Source organism: Perna viridis, chromosome 2 (genome assembly GCF_037379345.1).
Source record: "Perna viridis isolate PV_CMFRI_1.1 ecotype Kerala chromosome 2, ASM3737934v1, whole genome shotgun sequence".
NCBI classification, from domain to species: Eukaryota; Metazoa; Mollusca; class Bivalvia; order Mytilida; family Mytilidae; genus Perna; species Perna viridis.
The window spans coordinates 58136622-58157555 of record NC_142446.1 but is presented as its reverse complement, the minus strand read 5'-3'; the positions used below and the strand labels follow the sequence as shown (position 1 = coordinate 58157555).

The 20934-nt window shown below is 33.6% G+C and overlaps 1 protein-coding gene across 1 annotated transcript in view; it reads left to right on the top strand.

The window, feature by feature from the left end:
• The first annotated feature begins 7432 nt into the window (after positions 1–7432).
• The window catches only part of LOC148626230 (neuroendocrine convertase 2-like), a 40340-nt gene continuing 26838 nt past the window's right edge, over positions 7433–20934 (top strand). Inside the window, exons 1-6 of the mRNA XM_088570060.1 lie at positions 7433–7582; positions 9930–9964; positions 10415–10436; positions 14906–14974; positions 15736–15861; positions 16835–16923. Coding sequence (XP_088426186.1) covers positions 7448–7582; positions 9930–9964; positions 10415–10436; positions 14906–14974; positions 15736–15861; positions 16835–16923 — 476 coding nt within the window. The 5' untranslated portion in view covers positions 7433–7447. The remainder of the gene's footprint in view (positions 7583–9929; positions 9965–10414; positions 10437–14905; positions 14975–15735; positions 15862–16834; positions 16924–20934) is intronic.

Below are 20934 nucleotides of genomic sequence, written 5' to 3'. Positions count from 1 at the left end.
ATATATCATGTTGGTGCAATGAGATATAATTTCACTGAAATGCACTGTAATTGAACATTTAAAGGGTAGGTAACTCTGTCAATAATCTCCTTTTCTATTGAAAAATTTAGGGGCAAAGATAATTATTTAGAGATCAAATGATGGGCTTTTCATATAAAGAAATCATCTAGAATGAAATTATATTGTCAGATCGATATGTATTTGACATGCATGTTTCTGATTTTTTCCATTTTGCCTGATTCTTACGGGGACTGACACTTGACCAGACACTTTTTACGTTCTTTCACCAATTTATACCATTTGAAGTCCTAAAGTGTTGCGGTCTAGACCGGATCTTCTGTATATGACTTACTGAAACAGAAGGGGTTGTAGGGGATTGGAAACCCCTCTATTGAAAAATTTGTCATTTTCATGTGTTAGGCAAATAATGTCCTATAGCTACATGTAGCACCCCTCTTTTTCTGAGGAATCCCGGCTGACACCCCTCTTTTACAAAGTGCCTGGATCCCCACCCGAGGAACTTGTATTGTTATTGGTTAATGTAAGCAAATGAGACACAGATAAACGATTTCCAGTCCATTGTAAAGATAAAAAAATACATTTCAGCAACAAAAAACTAAAAGCAATTGTAAGTTGTACAAGGACATGTTCGGGAGTTGTTAACCAACTTTTGTGCGGTTTCGCTATTGCGTCACCTACTATAAACCCACTTTCCTTCCCTTGTAGTCATCTGTTTGTAGAAAGTACAATGCTATACTTTATTTTTGTTGATTTTTCACATTTTGACATTGACCACATAATTATTCAAATGTTATATATGGAAAGCGCAAATGGAAATGCATTTTACTAAAATGTTGCTAAGACTTGCCCTTTGCGATACAGAATGTCTTGAAACTTTCGTTACTTTGTTAATAATTTACAGGGATAATGTTTAATTTCTATAGTATTATCTAGATAGATTAAATTTTAGCGTTTTTCCTACGCAAATTCAATATTCTTGACACTTGAATGATTTGTATTTCGATAGGTAACTCAATAGACCCTTTTGTGGTAAGTTGGTAAGCATGCTCAATATACACTTCCGCGAGGTAGAGCTAGGGTAGAACAAAAGAATTTTCCGAGCGGAAGTGTATATTGAGCATGCTCATCGACTACCCCCAACGTTAGCAAAAAAGGATCTATTCATAATACTATTATTATTGGTAACCCATTTTGACAATTTTGTTTAAAATTAATGTGACTGTAAAGCAATCTAAAAGTTCACTAGTTACAATTAAATTATACAAGTACTCATTCTGACTTTTATTTGTGCATTTTTTTTCTTTAAAATCGTGTGTAATTTTTTTAGATTAAAAAAAGTTCGATAGTGTCGTTAGATAATGAAGTAAGTCTCATAATTGCCATTGAGCTTGATAATTAAATTACGTAGCAATATGAGGAAACTCAGACTTCGGACATGAAAAGTTTCAATATAGACAAACAAAAACAAAACAAAACAAACGACTGGTGATAACTAGTTATAGTACAAAAAACAGCCACAACAACTGTTTTAACGTTCTGATTCTAATATGACATGCTTCAAGGCTTTTGAGACCACAGTCATTGTAAACTAGAGGCTCTAGAGAGCCTGAATCTCTCACCTGTTCAAAATAGTCTGTATAGATTTCTAATGCTGGACTCTTGACAATTAATACAGAGCATCTTAGTTATCTACCCGGTTTTCATATTATAAAATAAATCTCTGTCATTTTTTCTCTTCAAGAGCAATAACTCCAACATTGAGCAACAGATCTTTATGAAAATTTCAGCATAGGACGGTCTCACCATGCTGATCACTCCCCCTCAAACCCTTTGGTTTTCAAGTTATTTCAACAAGTCGTCAATTTTCATTAGTGGTGGCCATGTTTTCGACAGATAAAAAATTGTTCAGTTTCAATTCATCCTACAAAGTTGTCTAAGAGGAGATTAAAAAAAAAAATCATTTTGGGACCCATAATTCATTCATTTGTCAACGGATCTTTCTGAAAATTTCGGCATTCACATGCATGTAGGCAATCCCATCATGCTTAACAATTTTAAGCCAGATTTGAACTAAACCCAACTGTGAGTTATTTGCATAATTCTCCAATTTGACCCCTACGGTCTATTTTTAGTAATGGTGGCCATGTTTTTTTTTTGCCAAATCAAAACTCCCTGTAAAAAGATTGTTAAACATACCCTAAGGAACATTCATGCAAAGTTTGGTTACAATCTATTGAGTAGTTTCAGAGGAGAAGATGTTTGAAAATTTTACGAACGACGACGGACATATAATGATGGCAATAGCTCACCTGGCCTTTAGGCCAGGTGAGCTAAAAAATGATAAACAAATGACCAACATTTCGTGCAACACATAGGCTGCGTCTATTAAAAATATGAAGAAACAAGTCCTATGAGAATCGAAATAAATTACGGAAACTCCATTTTACCATTGTTTTACCAAGGACCGGTCATTCCCTTGAATGAGAAAATGGAGTTTCCGTGATTGTTCTTAGTTATCATAGGTGTTCTGAAACGGGAGATCTCCTCTCTCAAAACTTTCTCAAGGTGGGAGATTTGCCGAAGTATTGTTTTCCTGACATGTATGTTTATGAGCTGCAGATCTATCTTATTTGAATTTAATTTTGATTTCTTGTGACATCTCGTCCATAGAAAGATGACTCGCAATGAATACAATGATAGTAAATAATGGAGACAGGTCATTATCACAGGGTCGAGGCTATTTGTATTATAAAAATTGAAATAATTTATTACGATTCAAATAAGACCGGAGAAATTTCCGAAAGCGGTTGGATCTCCGGATCCCGCTTCGATACGGGCACGTTAGCGGGATATTGTTGAATATCTGGAGGCTCTCGCCTAAACTTGTAATTATAGGTCGACTGTCACATCCTCCGAATTATTCCGATTATGTTTAACTTGGACAACCGACATAATCCTTTTACCATTGAGCTTTAATTGTCGCCCGACATTACCATTTTACCATAGAGCTTTGTTGTCCGACATTACCCTTTAAACATTCTACTTTTTATTCTTCCTACTGTACCGACAGAGGTTTCTGAACATTCTAGTATGGTTCTACACAGCTGTTGTCCAAAATAAGTCTTTTAAAGGACCAACAGTTTGATTTCTATAAGGGGGAAAGGAGAATTCGGGCGTTTACATCAAATTTTATGTCCTGTATATTTTTTTCAGTATATTGTCTTACCTGACCTTTTACTTTTTACTCTAGTATGTCCTGGATTTACTCAATTGATCATCCTGTATTTCTAAACCATGTATATAGTGATGGAGGTGTCCGTCTTTCCGTCCTTCCTTCCTTCCGCCCGTTTCACAAGGGGGTCATCTCTAATCCATTACTCCGCCTATGCCTTTAAATGGAAATGAAAGAAACTTTTACAGATTCTCATTGTGCATCTCTTATTTTAGATTTTATCCGAATCAATTGGGGTGTTTCACGTAGCAAAGCATGATCTATGCCATTTGTGCATATGGGGACATGGGGACCCATCTCTTATCCACTTCTTGCATTATTCCATTATGCTCCTCCTTTTTAGAATTTGATTCGAATCAGTTTGGGGTTACACATAGCAAAACATGGACTTTGTTATTTGTGAATATCGGGAAATTGTGGACCCATCTATTATCCCTTACTTATATACCACTGAATTAAATTGAATGAAACTTTCACAGAATCTTTATAATTTTAATGCTTTGATGCAAACCAATAATTCATGTTATTAAATGGGGGTGTGGGGATCGTGCATTGCTCACAGATTTTTTTCTAGTATCAAATTTGTTCCTAGCCACCCCCCCCCAAAAAAAAAAAAATCAAAAGTCTGCTTCCGAACATTCTGAAGCATCATTTTAAGTGTCATGGTAAAATCATGTAACTCAAGCGACCTCCTGAACATAGTTTTATTTTTGATTTCTAAGTAAAACAACAATGTACTTTTAAGTCATTTGAAGTGCACGACGTCCGCCGGTCATTCCGGGATGCACTTGAACATACATATATAAACTCACCGGCGACTATTCCACGTCAACTGTAGCATTTTACAGTAAGTTTAGAAGTTACAAACTGCCATAATTATCAAATGTAAAATACATTTCAGTATTCATAATCTCATTGGCTGTATTTACGTTTTGAAATCTTTCTCACTGTATTGAACATAAAAATAATCATTAAAAGTATAGATAACGGGAATGATATTTACATTTCATCATTGTATATAAATCTATTCGTTCTAAATATCATGCATGCTTATTGGCTTGTACATTCTACATGTCACTATTTTCATTCATTTGTAATGCTGTTGTCCTTTTTTAAAATGTGTGTATCAAATAAATTCTTACTGAGTGAGGTGTTTTAATAAGTAAGAAATGGAAGATCTGCCTGTTTGAGGTATAACAAAATCGCCTTCTCCGCTCGTCACGTCTGTCTGACCGTAAAATTTTAATGTACATGGAAAGCGCACCTACATTTACCTTAGCTGTTGAATTGATTTTGTGAAATTTAGATGTAGGTTGCATCTAATATCATTTTATATATGAGTATGTTGATATGTATGGTCTTGCAACGGGAAAAATTTCAAACTTTTTTTTATGATGTCTGCATATGTTTTAAGCACAATTTCTCTCAAACTACGGACTACATTTTGATGAAAATTTGGTCCTTCATCATGCCTATGAGCATGGAGATGATTTTTGTTGGTAATTTGCAGAGATATATACACATGTACATTGTATATATTTTACACCTCTGTTATACTTATTATTTAACCACGCATGCATATGCAAATAAGTTCACTTTTCAATAAGCTTCCTGATTTACTGCATATCACTACACTAGCTGGCTCATTACTGATCCGCGAAGCTGTTTCCGATGCACTATACTAATTTGCATAAAGGCTGGGGGGTTTACATTGTAACACCGAGTTGTAACCGAATATATTAACGCTCTGTCTAGGAGAGCGGAGTATTACGTAATAAATCCGGGAGAAGTTAATTGGTCAGTGGTGGAGATTGGTTTCGGTTGGATTGTTATAGAAAAGATAATAGATAATGAGCAGCTCGGTGGGTGTTTCTAGAAAAGAAGAGGCCGCTTACCCACTGGCGCACCTGGTATATGTTTCCAGTATTTAGTGGTCCGAATTGCTCATTTATTTTTACTGCCTTGTACGTATTATTTTGGTTATTCTTTGTTGTATGATCTGTAACAGTGTCTGGTCTTTGTCTCTGGATTACTTTCGTTTGATTTCTGCTATAGAATCTCGGTTAACCACTCTTCAACATACTCTTCATATGAAAGGGGCTGGGGTGGGATTACAGGATTTTACTGTTATATAAATGTGTAAGCTTAATTCCTCCAAAGCCGTTGAATCTATTTGAACAATGGTTTGAAGGTTCAGCATTACAGAAAAAAAAACATAAACAACATGAGTTTTGTCAAGTGTTCTTTGTTCGGAGACATGAACAACTTAAAGTCTTGTATATTTAGCATTTCGAGATGGAGTATCATACATCAACGCCACTGACAGATCAACTTAAGGAGGTAGACCTAGAGTAAGGGTCTTAACTCGTGCAAATCATTGGAACGTTTGTATTAGCATTTCATATCAATCTCATGTAAACATCAAAGTAACTTAGATTGATTTCATTCTGTTTCAAATGAAAGCTTGATAGGCTTTGGTGATATTGAATATGATAAAAACATGTCAATGATTTCAAGAGTTATGTCCTTTACCCTAGGTCTACATCCTTAATCATTGTTATTGTAGAAAGGCGTCTTCATCAAACTATGTGTGGTGTTGAACACTATTCAGATTAAATAAGTAAGAACTGATTTAGTTTGTCCATTCAGTGTTTCAAACATTTACAAAGGGATTTGGATGATGAAATAAATAAAAAGGATAAAGATTTGATAAAGATCTGTTTCTGCTCGTGTGCAGATTTTTATACTAAAAATTTAGCTCGGTAGAATTCTTGAAAATAAGCTGAAAAGTAGCTGAATTTCGTAAATGGGCACAGCAAATCGAAAAAAAAAACTTCTGCATAATACATGAAAAGTTTCAATATTGACAACAAATATATTGATGAATCGTAATAAAGCGATACAGAAGCGCCGAAGTCATTTTATATTCCGAGTTCTACTTGTTAGACCTACACAGCTTCTTAATTTATCTAATAAAGTTTAACTTGCATGGTCAATGGTCATCCAACAAAGCAGTTAACTCATTCTGATCGTGTTCAATATTTGTCGACTGACAAAGCCCAAAAGACGCTTTTTATTTTTCTACTTACTCTACCAAATGTTTACATTCTGAGAAAAGTTTTACTTGAGCGAACGATAAAGGTCTTACTATTCTGAGTATGAGCAAACGATACCATCCTTTCACATTTGGAGTATGGTTTTACTTGAGCGAACGATAGAGACCTTAATATTCTTAGTATAAGCAAACGATAGAATCCTTTTAACATACTGAGTATGGTTTTACTTGAGCGAACTACACAAGCCTTTATTAAACAATACATTGAGCACTCTTTCAGAAATTGGCTGAGCCAATCGACCCGGCTCTTCAAAATTCTGATTATAATTATTTGTTAAATACCTCCACAATTAAACTATTGTTTCAAATAACTTGTTGCTTGAATCACTTGAACAGTGTGACGTCCGCCAAGCATTCCTGGATGCACTTACACAAAGATTTGTATAGTGAGTTATATACAATCTTTTATCGCATGTTCAATTGCTACGTGCTTTTGTTCACATTTGATAATAATACCGGATGTATTAATAAGTTGTCAGTCTTGGGGTATAACGTTATCTGTGGGATGGGGAGGGCAAAAAAATGCGGCTACTAACTGTTTTTTTTTTAGTTCCGGTTATTGAATAAGCATGTACATGTACGTTATAATACCGATTGAAGCTGAGCTTGCCATGGACGGGGCAGGTGTTAATACAAGCTTGCAACAGATACTTTTATTGTAAATTATAAAATGAATACTTATAGTTTGTAAAGTGATCATAAGTGACAAAAGCTTTGTGACAAAATATATAACTTCTTTTCGCACTCACTTTCGATAGCAAAGCCATATTGTTTTATTGATATTAAAACATTTTGTTTTAATAAATTGTTGTGGTCAATTGTCTCTGCAGAGCTCGCTTAAAACAGATGAGTCCGTGTCCAATGTACCAGTTTACATGTCAATAAATATATGGAATATATAGTAAACTCGTAATTTGAAAAAAAAAGTTAACTAAAATGAAAGCGGTGTTGTTCAGCATATTATCATAGGACTAACGTAATTGTTTTAAACAAATTATTGGTGTTTTGGGATGATTCAAACCTTACACGGGTTACAATCGAAAGGTTTTATATTTCTTTCCAAGTAAAACCCCTTTTAAATGACATGTTGTACGAATGAATCATTTAAAGTGCGCGGCGTCCGCCGTTCATTCCGGGATGTACTTATACATAGTTTATTAAGTGACAATTTTATCTCGTCGGCGGCTAGTTGGTGTCAGCTTTCGGACTGTGCTGTAAGTATAATGAATTTTTTTAATAATGGCTTTAATAATTTTAAAACGAAAAAGACATTTCAGTATTAAGAATTTTAACAATATTTTGTTTTACAATAATCTTTTTCAGAGGAACTTATGCGACAGATAAAGATATCATAAACGGCCATTTAGAATAAAAAGATTAATGAAAACTAAGCTTATGTTATGAATCGTCGGATGTTTATAACATTGTTCGTGACAGTTCTAGTACTCTAGTTTGCCTCCATCCACACTTTAGGTGTCAGTCTCTTTAAGAATCAGGTAGTGGGTGAAACATGGTGCATTGCATGACAAATCTCACTATTTTAAAAATGTATTTTGACTATCTGCACCATCAGAATCAAAGATCCAGATTTTTCATATCATTTTGGTTGATTGAGGTATAATTTCGCTGAAATGCACCAAAAATGAACATTCAAGGGCAGATAATTGAATCAAAAACTTATTTTTTTCTAACATTTTATGGAAAAACAATTCTGAGCAAATCCAGTGATGCTTTAAATAAACTCTCACAAAAACTTACACTTTAACACATTACCGCCACATTTGTACTCCATAAGCTTTATGGACATTAACAGCGTACTGACGAGTTAAAACTTATATGCGGATGAGTTTTAGAACCGCAGGAAAATGCGAGGCTGTGTCGAGCTAAGCCAGTGCATTGTTGCCTTTATACTGCAGCAAAATTTTAAAAGAATAGTGACGTTTTAAGTAGCAGTCTTTGTAAGAATCATGCAAAATCTGACAAAATGTGATACACCCCCCCCCCAAAAAAAAAAAGGTTACATATTTTTATTTTTGTAATTAAGTTTTTTTATGGGTCTATACTATGAAATGTGTAATTATTCATTCAAATATGCCTTCTATTAGGAGATAATCAACATTGAAAATCCGATAGATTCTATTGTATTTGGGTGTCATTTACAGAGTTATCTCTCGTAATTTTGAAATCTACAGTGCATTCTATACATTTTTTATCTCCTAATACGGGTTATATGAAAAACTGAATGTTAATTTCTGTTTACTACAATGGCAATTCAAACAAAATATCAAAAATAAAAATATGTAGGCTTTTTAACCATGAACCACATTTGCATGATTAGCAGTAGTGCTACTTAAACCGTTTACGGTCACTGACTGAATATAACTTTTCTGTTGTGGAAGAAATGATAACTACAAGAATAACAGTTTTTTTTTGCAAACATAGCCTCTGTTGGACAGTATGGTAAAATCAAAGTCAAGTAAGAAAACAGATACAAACCAAATTGAAATGACGATTTAATAGTCGTGTATATTCATACTAAAATACTGGAAAAAATCAATGATTATTAGTGTCATTGTCATTTTAGATAAATATGATTAAATTTGTGGATTCAAAAATACCTATAATACAAATATTGCAAACTTCAGTCATTATGCTGTACACCTGTTTCAAGGACTAACCTTTAATTGTTGGCGGCATTAGAATCAAATAATTAAGAAGTTCAATTTTCAAAAGTAAATTGTATACAAGAAATGGCTAAGGGTGCCAAATCCAGTACCGATAAGCTGTATCGGAATATGTGAAAAGAGCTGCATTATTCTAACCCGAATTTTAAAACAAAGAATGAAGCTGAAGGTTTTTATAGGGTTTTTTGTATGAAGGCAAATTTCTGTAAAAAATACACGATGAATAGTTTGTTATCAGACAAGTTTGACTGCTGGGTTGAAAATACCTATAGTGCACCTGCAGCTAGTGGCAACGTCCCTGTTGTTTCTAAATTCAAGAATGGTCATATTTAAACTGTAAATTTACTGGTATCACAAACTGTCCTTATAATTATAAATAGATGCGTGGAGGTTATAAAATAAGATGACGACGGACATGCCGAATAATAAAAATTCTGTTAAAAGCTTCCCGCCTTGAAAAAAAAAATGGATGTATTCTTGACCATTCATCTTAACATTTATATCATACTTCTTTCAACTCATTATAGCAAACACGAAAAGCGGTATATTGTATCAAATCACTGAGTTGTAACCTTTTATGTCGGTCGACACATATTTTTATTTGTGAAAGGTTTTAATTTTTTTAATCTTAAGACAAAATATAAGAGGTAGTTTTTGAACTCAAACTTGCGAGAATTTGAGTTTTAGACAGGAATTGGGCAAAAATAAACCTATTTAAAAAGACATTATTTCAAAATTACACTTCAATTTTACAACATCACCGAGAGTCTCCTTTTTGAGACGTTTAGGCATATCGATGTCATTTGTTAATTTTATCATATAGAAATAAATATTAATATTTTTGATATAAATGTTTTGGTTTATTTTGTATTTTTAGACGATGAGATTGAACAACGTATACATACCCATTTGGTAAGTAACCTTTCTTTCTATTAGTCAGAACTAGCTATGATACTGTATGCTGGTTTATACTGAGACATTTTTTTGTGATCTTGCATTTTATATGTTTCACCTCTATCCCATTTTCATAGTGTATAAACCATGACGATGACAGACATCTGTTGAAGTCGAAGTTTAATGCTCTGTTTCTTTCAAGCCAAAATAAGCTTTTACACGTGTAAAAGTTAATGTTTACCATCATTTGAATTGCAACCACAAGACTGATATATCAAAAATGAGATTTCACCACAGTGTATTCACTCAAAATGTAGTGCCATAACTAAGCAAAATAATAGTTTTAGGATATAAATTTAAATTGCAATAGATATAATTAAAATGTTCTTGTCAAAAAGAATTTTATATACGACTTCTGTAATTAACACGTTAATTTCCTTTGTCATCAATGATAAATGTAATTTTCAGGGTATTTCTCTGCCTGTTTATGGTATGTATACGAAGCATGCAATCTTATTAAAATTAGACCTATCGAATGTTCAATTCTGTCATGGCGCGTACGATCTAACGTACAACACTCCATTCTACTTTCTGATAAGTCAATAAGATTTCTTCTATCATGATTTTGAAAGCATAATTCAAAGGAAAAAACACAGGGATTCTGAATACATGTAGGTCATCTGAACAAAGTAGAATAGAATGTTTTTTTGATCTTACATGCAGTGATTGGAAAAAAGCATTGACAGGTCTTATTTTAACTAGAATGACGAAGAAAAATTCTGACATGATAAACACTATTTTCCTTGGTTTCCCTTTTTGTGATTTATAAATTGTATTGTTAATATGGTTAATTGGATGTCTACAACCGGAATTGTTCACCCTTGGTTCTTTTATTTATTGATCAGTTATTTGATATCACATTTTCTTTCGCGTTTTATGCATTTATCAAACTGCTCAAACTTGTTTTGTGTATCCCTACTATATGCATGTACGTAGCTATCTGTCCATTTTTTGTTCGCTCTTCGTTGGAATTTTCGAGTAAATAATACTCATTAAAGTGTTGATAACTTTATTTTAAATGAAAGTTATATGTGCAGTTTAAGACATGTTTTACACTTTTCAACCCCATAATATTCATATATCCGACTATATCGTTGATAACATTATTCACCTGTTTTTCTTGAAGGGTAAATTTGCATGTTTAGTGTTCTCTTTCTCGTCTTTTTCCTGTTTTTTGTGCCGTTATTTTTTAAATTTCTATATTCGATGTTAAAAGTGAAAAAAAACGTTAACTATGCCACATTGCAAATATGGTTAGATAGTGATAGGAGTGACCGTCTTTCCTTCCTTTGCACATAGAGTTGATGTGCCTATCTCTTATCCGTTACTCCTCCGAGCCTCCTAAACCACCAGTGGCAGATCCAGAGGTGGTCCAACGCCGCACCGGACCCGCCTTGTCGAACCTAATTTGTTTCAAGGTGGCTTTCGCAATGCATAGTTAACAAATAAAATTACTGATTTTTCTTGGTAACAATTGATTAAACTGCAACATCCAGAGTTTTCAGAATGAGAGAACATGGATCAATGTGATTTATCTGGTATTTATTTATCAAAAGAAGTCATCAAAGCCGTGTGAGTGATAATGGGAAGTTGACCATACCACCCTAAACATTTTGATATCATTCCATATAAGATTCATGCAAAAAGTGTGATATTCATGATTGGAACGCCTACTTATTTTTATTTTTGATATATTTTTTTTAAATGTTAATGTAAACAGAAATTAACATGTGGCTTTTCATATTATCCTCGGTCTTAAGGGAGACAATTATATGTATTATACTGTAGAATTCAAAATTAAGGGATATAACTCTGTAAATGATACTTACATACAATAGAAACTGTTGGATTTTCTATGTGGATTATCTTCTAAGAGCAGACAGATTGAAATGAATAATTATACATTTCATCGTATAGACCTACGAAGAAACTTAAATACAAAATGTGTAGCCTTTTTAGGGATGTATGGCATATTGCAGAATTTCATGATTCTTACAAAGACTACTACTTGACTTTTAATCATCAAGGAAAACAATTACATTGGTTTACTAGAAAAAAAGACACCCGATTTCATTGTTGTGATGGAAAATACTAACGACGACATCAGGAAATGATAATAAAACATGAAAAATGCAGAAGATGTAAGAGGCATCGTCAAATTATGTTCTCTGTTGTTTCATATGTAATTTTTATTGGAAACATAACCCGTCTTTATCACGTTATAAGAGATGACTCTCAGCATGACAATAAGTCGAAAGCCTGAGCCTTTGGTCGAATTTCGCAAAGACTCAGTACGAAAAATAAAATATTGTACTGAAAACTGTCCTAGAAGTGCGGCAAATATAGTCTCCCCCCCCCCAAAAAAAAAACACGCCTAATTTTGGTGTATAGATTTTCATGATTTTTCTCAACGATGATGTTGCATATACATGCTGGAGATTTTTTTGTCTGAAAAACAGTCACCAAACTTGATTTCGAAACCTAATTGAGTCTAATCGTTGGCGATTTTTCTTACAAGATTTAATATTGATTATGTAGGAAACTTTCCAATTTATGACGTGAACGATCAAAAACTTTTGTATAGAATTTCTTTAAAATTTGTGAAAAAAGAAAAATCATTTGATATACTTCCTTACTCTTACAAAATCATTATGGGTTACAGAACTTTTTTTTTTTTCAAAAACAAAATTCCTATCAAATTTTATTGTACATTTTCCAGCCAATCAGCTTCCTTCAAAAGTCTGTTTAGAATAGATATTTGTTATAGTATTGTTTTGCATGTCTTCCGTTTGAGTATGTAATTGTATCTTTTTGCTTACTACATAGTTCTTGTTCCTGATTATCACGTATTAGCCGTTACTCATCCTACACCACTGAACAGAATATAATTAACCTTTTTTCGGAGTTCAAATTATATTCCCATTGTTGTGCACTTCCTGTTTTAGATTTTAATTTCCGGTTTTCACGAAGCAAAATATTGTCTTCATCATTTGATCATTTGTGAATTATGGTGTACCTATCTCTTATCTGTTACCCCACCTACACCACTTAATGGAATTTTATGAAACTTTCACAGAATCTTCATTTTGTATTGGATGTGTGCACCTTTATTTTTTTGTAGATCCAATACATTTTGGGGTTTCACATAGCGAAACATACTTTCATGTATGAATATGGAGATATGGTGTACCCATCTCTTATCCGTTACCCCTCCTACACCACTGAATGGAATTTTATGAAACTTTCACAGAATATGTCTTTCGTATTGAATAAGTGCACCTTTAGTTTTCTTTTTTTTAAAATTTTTATCCAATTAACTAAGAGTTTACATGGCAAAACATTAAATTCATCATTTTTTGAAAATTGAGACATGGTGTTCCCATCTCGTAACCGTTACCCCTCCTACAATACTGATGGAATTCTATGAAACTCCCAGAATCTTCATTTTGTATTGATCAAATAAATTTTGGGGTTTTCACACAGCGAAACATAGTTTATCATTTGTAAATATGGAGACTTGTACCCATCTCTTATCCGTTACCCCTCCTACACATCTGAATGGAATTTTATAAAACTTTCCCAGAATTCTGTATTGAATATGTGCACTTTTATTTGCTTATTGATCCAATAACTCTTGGGGTTTCACGTAACGAAACATTAGCTTTATCCTTTATGAATTTGGGGACAAGGTGTACCCATCTCTTATCGTTACCCCTACCACACCACTGAATAGAATTTATTGAAATAACAGGATCCGATTTGTATTGAAAATATGTAACTTTTATTTCAGATTTTAATGTGAAGTTTTTTAGGTCTCACATCAGCAAATTATTCGGGCGTGAGATATATTTATGTCTTATCCATAACTCATTGTACACATCTGCATGGAATTTGATAAGATTTTCACATAATTTTTTATTACGTATTACCATTGTACACACTCTTTTTTATTTTGATCCAAATATATTTGGAGATCAACGGGTGCATATTTTCAAACGAGAAAATGGGGGCATTAATTAAGATAGCGTTGCTGAGTTTTTTCTACTTTCAACACGAAAAAATATGTTGGAAAAATGATGTAGAAACACCCAATAAAAATAAAAAATCACATTCTTTTTATTTCTAAATAAAAGAGTAATTTGGTGAAAAAATGTTTTAAAAAATGGGATTGGGCATTTTACTCAATTAAATGGGACTTATATGAAATAGAAAGAGGTCTTTGATGAAGTGTTTAGAGGAGACACGTACACATTATTTTACGTTGAGCAATACAGGGAACCAAGTTGGTTCAGTAAACTACCAGAATACATTTTGACCATGCCGTATATAGTACATGTATTTTTAATTCAATTTGGATGATTACTAGAAAGTATTTTTCACGCTAAAATTTGCATATAAACAGCTTCAAGGAATATTATCTAGGTTTACTTTGTAAATATCGAATATAAAGGCGTGTGATTTGCTTTTTGGCTTAGGTTTAATGAACAAAGAAGAAGAAATCCATCGATGAATTGATATTCATTCTTTTTTATTCACTAGGAAAACATAAATTACTCATCTTAAAGTACAGAGCATTTCATTTATAGTATTCCCGGACTTGACTTTTTATTAGCAACTCGGCGGGTGTCTATAGAAAAGCACAGGACTCCTACCCTATTGGTGCACCTGGTTCATGCTCCCAGTTTTTAGTGGATACCGAGTTGCTAATTTACTTTTGTATCTTTGTACGTATTATTTTGGTTATTTTCATATGAAAAAAGTGTTCTTTGTTGTGTTTGTCTGCATGATTTCCTTGTCTGGTCTTTGTCCTTGGATTGCATTCTTTTAATTTCCACTAGAATCTTGGTTCCATTGATTATTTATTTACAAGTTTGTTTTTAAGTTTGACTATATTTGTAGTCGTTTGAGTGCAATCCATGTCCGGGCAGAATCAAGGATCCATTATGGAATCAACAGAAATGGTATTTGGTAGGTACATGTAATAGTTTAAAAATATTCTTTTGTTAAGCATAACCTCGGATGCAGAAAGGAGAATTTCTTCTTGAAAAAATAGCCGGAATTGTAGCCATACGCAAATCAAAGTAGTTCAGACCACCAGATGGCGCTAAAAATTCAGTTAGATATCACTTGAAATAAATAACAATAACACTTTCAAGAATTTTGGTGCGAAGCAAACAGCTATGAAAAAAGTAATGATAAAAAATTAAACCAGTTTTACAATAATTTTAGAATCGGATCGGTCAAAGTCCGTACAAATTCTTCCACCTTGTGCATCCGAGGTTTTTCTCCGTGTAACCAGGGATTGTATATTAATACACTCCCTGGTGTAACCAGAAAGACCGATTGTAGTGGTCGATGTTCTAACCAAAGTTGCTTTATTTTTGGCGTTCGGGATATCAATTTGTTTCGCGCGACTTACACACTGTATAATAAAATGTTTTCCATAACGAAGGAATTAATTGTTCTTGGCGATTTGTTTTGCGATGTTATGTTACCTTTCAAATTAGTGAAAATAAATCTCCCGCAAAAATATTAAGTTAGTATACCATGGTAATAAATTTACCTTCTAGGGTAGAATATTCCAAGATCAGCACCAGGATGATTGACCATTCCCATTTAGGTCAACTTACGGGGAAAAGTAATTATAATTGCATTATACATATTTTTTCCAAACGAGTAAATGCAAAGAGACATTTTGGTATATTGTATCAAGACCTTATTCCTTTTAGCACAAAAGAAATGACAGTGGTTATCATATGAATGTGATGCCAGCATGGAGAAGGTGTATTAACGGTAAAGGCATTATAGTGGGTGTGGTTGACCTTGGGATCGATGATCACGAAGATCTCCCTATTGTAAGTATATACAAGTTACTTAAATATTTCAGTGCTGTACCAATCTAGTTAAATCATGTTTTTTTTGGCGAGTAATAATTGTGGGGGAATTGAGTTTCGCTTTATGTAAATTTCGCAATTGCGAATCAAAATAAAAACTCTTAATATACGATACTATAATGTAATGATTTATATGAAAATTAGTCACAGATTTAACATAATTGAAAGTATTCGTGTTTTCCTTCAGATCATTATTTTGTGTTGTTTTCGAAGGCAATGTCCTTGTGCAAAGCCATTATTGTATAGAGCCTGTGGAACTGTAGATGAACATGCATGGATGGTCAATATACACTTCCATGAGGAAATCCGTTTGCTCTACTCAGGCTCTACCTATATATGTCACACATACTCATCGACTTAACACGGACCAGTCTTCTATATTGACGGTAGTTCGCAATACATACTTGCAAATCGCTGTCACTCACTGCTTTTTTATTCCCTCATTTTGATTTTTCAGGGACAGACATTTGTTAACTCAGAGCTTATTCAACACTTTTATTAAGACATTTGTACCTATGTAAAATATAAATTTGCCAATTAGATATTGTTAGATCTGCAGCAGTAAGGCAAATATATTTGCGCATTATAATGTTCGACATTGCTAACTTAATTTTTGTCCCAAAATAAGCCTATTTTGAATTTGTATTTACTCTGCATATGTAAATAATATATGGACCGATATGTTTTCTTCATATCAATTTAGTACATTTATAAGGTAAAACAACGTGCAACTAGTCCTTCACATATATTATACAACTCCCTTTTCAATCAGACGGAGCTTGATTTTGCTCCACAATATTCATATAAACATTTAAATATTGCAGAAATATATAGGGCTTTATTGGCCATTGTCTGTTTAAAGTAAATATTTGAGGCTTCCATCAGTACCGCCGTTAGAAAAGAACATTAAACGTTCTCTGCTGTTTAATTACAGAATAGAAATATCAGTGTTCCTTACGAAGTTGAACCTGATGAAAAAGGATGGTTCTTTGAAAAACCAAAAGATGGGAAAAAAATTCTCACGTAAGTAAACACAATTTTATTAAGTTTAGACTTACTACCTGTTCCATTCAGTCACAACACGTATGATCTAACAACACTTTATTTTCATATCTGTCAGGTGACATTCCAGATTAGCCAATCAGGTTCCAGATTTCATGTTTGTGGAAGCATTATGTAAGGGGTAACATAAGAGGATTCTTAAATGTTTTCTGAACAAAAAGAATGGGATGTTGTAAGATCGTACGCGCACTGACAAAAATAAAGCGATCATAATATTACAGCGGTAAATAAAAGGAATGTATATATAGCCACAAACTACAACAGTTGTTTTATAATTTCAATTATTCTTATTTTTGAAATAAGAAGTCGACATAGGATAACCAGTTTGCATGAACGGCCAGTTTTGACCAGTGACATTTTTGTGTTGATTATATTGTACCCTTGTCGTCACTTCAAATATTTAGTGCATTCAATCAATCTCTCTATTGTATATTTAGACAATTGTGATATCTAATTGCAAAAAATCGATTCTAAAATTATTACTCAAGTTTCCTAAGTTTCCTTTCTTTTGTTTAAAGATTTAAAGATACAACACCAACTGATTAATTCACATCATGGAAGAGAAATATATATGTCCCGTACTACCATACATCGTGTACTAAGTTACAGCCCTAGATTAATCCTACGAGGAGGAATGACCCGGCCAGCGAAAGCTCTATTCTGATATAGCCTAGCTGGCCGAGTGGTCTAGGGCGATGGACTTTGTGCAGGCGGTATTGCCATAGATGTCACAGCGGTACGAGTTCGAGTCCCGCGGAGGGAACGACCAAAAATTTGCATCGCAAATTTGCAAATTTTTGGTTTTTCCCTCCGCGGGACTCGAACTCGTACCGTTGTGACATCTATGGCAACAGCGCCTGCACAAGGTCCAGCGCCCTAGACTCCTCGGCCAGCTAGACTGAGACGTTGTATATATATATATCTTTTTTTACAAGTACATGATTCAAATTGTGTATATATATACACACATAATTCGAATCATGTACTTGTTAAAAGCTATAGTATATTGGACCAATCAACTTCCTTTCTCGTAAACGGCGTTGCGTCGTCGTAGCGTCCCCGTAATATACGTTTTGGCAAATGAGGAACGTCACGAACAATAGCAGTCCCAGTGTGCAAATACAGTTTCTGAATTGGTCCATTCTGATACACACCAATCTCGTTTAATCATATTTTTGTGCACGTTGTCTTTTTCCAGTCTAGAGATCTCATTACTCGAAGACCGGAGATATACATTTAATTAGTCTTGGAAAAACTATCTATTCTGCATTCAGTGCGTGTTATTACCACCTCTAAATTTACCCTTTTATGTAGAGGAATGTTTAAATGAACAAATGAAGTATTGGGAAGACATTTTTAAGGAACAAATATACACTATATATACATGTACATGTACAGATATATGTAATTTTACCTATGCAGCAGGGGTATGAGGAGTTAGAAGTACGTGTTAGAAGGCCTCTTGCCAAATTCTTTTAAGATATCAGTCCTTAGTTGAAAAATACCCAGTTTCTTCTTAAAAAATGAGTAATGACTGGTTTTTTTTGTGTAAATTGTCCTTTCTGTAAATTGTTCTTTCTGTTGATGTGACCTCTGATTTCCCAATTATGACACAAAAGCATGCAAATGCTATTTAATCACCTCTGGTATATTCACGCCAAAATAGAAGAGGGACGTTTTGGCGCGCTGTAAAATCTAGATTAAACCCACTGTTGCATTTGAAATGCCTGTACCAAGTCAGGCCCATTGAGGTGCAAGCTGCTACGATGGTGTAATATTTATTTTGACAGATCGCCAAAATAGAAGAGGGACGTTTTGGCGCGCTGTAAATTCTAGATTAAACCCACTGTTGCATTTGAAATGCCTGTACCAAGTCAGGCCCATTGAGGTGCAAGCTGCTACGATGGTGTAATATTTATTTTGACAGATTTGATTATTTTGTTCTTATCCAAGTTGCTCATTTGCTTTTGTTACTTTGTATGTATGATTTTAGTAAATTTATGTTCTATGTTGTGTATGTCTGTTTTCCATGTCTGGTCTTTTTCCCTGGATTACATCCTTTTGATTACCCTATAACCTTGGTTCCTTGATTACTATTTTACTAAAGGTAATGAAGGGTTTGCTTGGGAAGATCAAACCTGTGTGCTCTTGAAGGTAACTGGTTCTCTATCAGATTGATGCCATTATATCATGCTTATACTTAAGCTTAAGACTTCAGTAGATGTTGTAGATACTTGGATATTGGCGATGAAATCTCCAAGCCTTTAAAAAATCTTTTTTCTACAAACGGTGACCAATTTTGTAGAACTATGTTCATAAGTACATCTTCTTACAAGTGTAGGCACACTGATGGAATAAAGAAATTCACTGACGGAATATAACAATTCGCTGACGATATATGGAAATATACTCACGGAATATAGAAATTCTCTGATATAGAAAATCACTGATATAGAAAATCACTGATATAGAAATTTATTGACTGAAAATAGAAATAAATGACGGAATGAAGAGTACACGAAGGGAATATTACTTGATTGTAAGCGGACACTGACTACAAAAATTCAGCACCAACATTTTATCTTTTATTCTGTGTTCTTTCATTTCATAAAAAAAATCTTCAAAGTGAAAAAAATCCATTTAAACAGATGACATTCTAACTAGAGATTTTTTTCATAAATGTGTACACAAAACGTGTCAGGATTATAAAAAAGTGGCTTGCACCATAAATTTTGGACTTACATTGACAATAGCCACTTAAAACACTAGAAACAATAAATATGAATATGGACTAAACTGTCAGTTATTCCGACCTGCTGAATCATGCAAAAGATAAAATTATTTTGCCACATCATCTGTCCTATTAAAACACACAGAGACATAGTGTCACATCTGATGACCAATTTAATTACGAAATACAGTTATCACACCATCTGTCTAAATGTCACACACATAAACAATGCGCAACATCATCACTTTAAAAAAAAGGAGTCATTGCCATCGCCTCTATACATCAACTAAGATGCATGGTATCTCCTTTGATGGTCTACTTTTTTCATACAAATACCTCTAGGACCTCATCACATTCGAACTAAACTCTATTCTATACCACTCACTCTACTGCACCCCATTTACAAAACAAGTTTTGACACTCCTGTTTCTGAACCTACTTCATCATTATACAGACTTGTGGCCATCATTTTGGATATTGGTTTCCACAGACTAGCTCTTTAAACTAGTTTGTGATAAAGATGAAGAAAAACGATAATCTCTTCCATTACCGTTTGTCAACAGATGTACAGATGCAATTAATTTGGCTTATATCTCCCATCTTAAAAACGTTAAGAAACAAAATTCCCTTTTACTTCAAGGACAAATCAATACCGATTATTTCATATTCCTATACTTCACCTATTGCATCCACAATTTTCAGTTACAAAAGGTTGTTGCAGGAAATCGAGATTTAAAAATTATCGAAAACGAAGGTCCCAAGTACCATGAAACACGCTCCATAAATTGGAATTACTTTATAAAGTTCTTATAGATGGTGTGGAGGACTAAGAAAGAAAATAGATAAAACGAGATGAAGAGGACATTGACTATCTGTAGGAGTGGGTAAAGGCTGTGAGGTCAGTTAATTTTGAAACGCATGGAAATTTTAAGTAGGTCAATAAGTGTCAATGCTACACCAGTTTTCAAAGACTCCGATCTTCTGGAAACCCTCAATTCAAGATTTTTATCGGAATACTATAACATCAAAATTGTTCAACTCTTTACACTTCTTTTCCCAATACTAGAGTTTAAATCTCGACTCATAAACATTTTATATCGTTTTACTCCAAAAAAGGCGCTACACCTAGATACGAATATGAAGTTCTTAATATAGATTCCTCATACTTTGTAAAAAACAATTCCAAATCATTTTTCAAGTATACCGAAGATGTTTTCAGAATGCTGGAATTTTTTATTGAC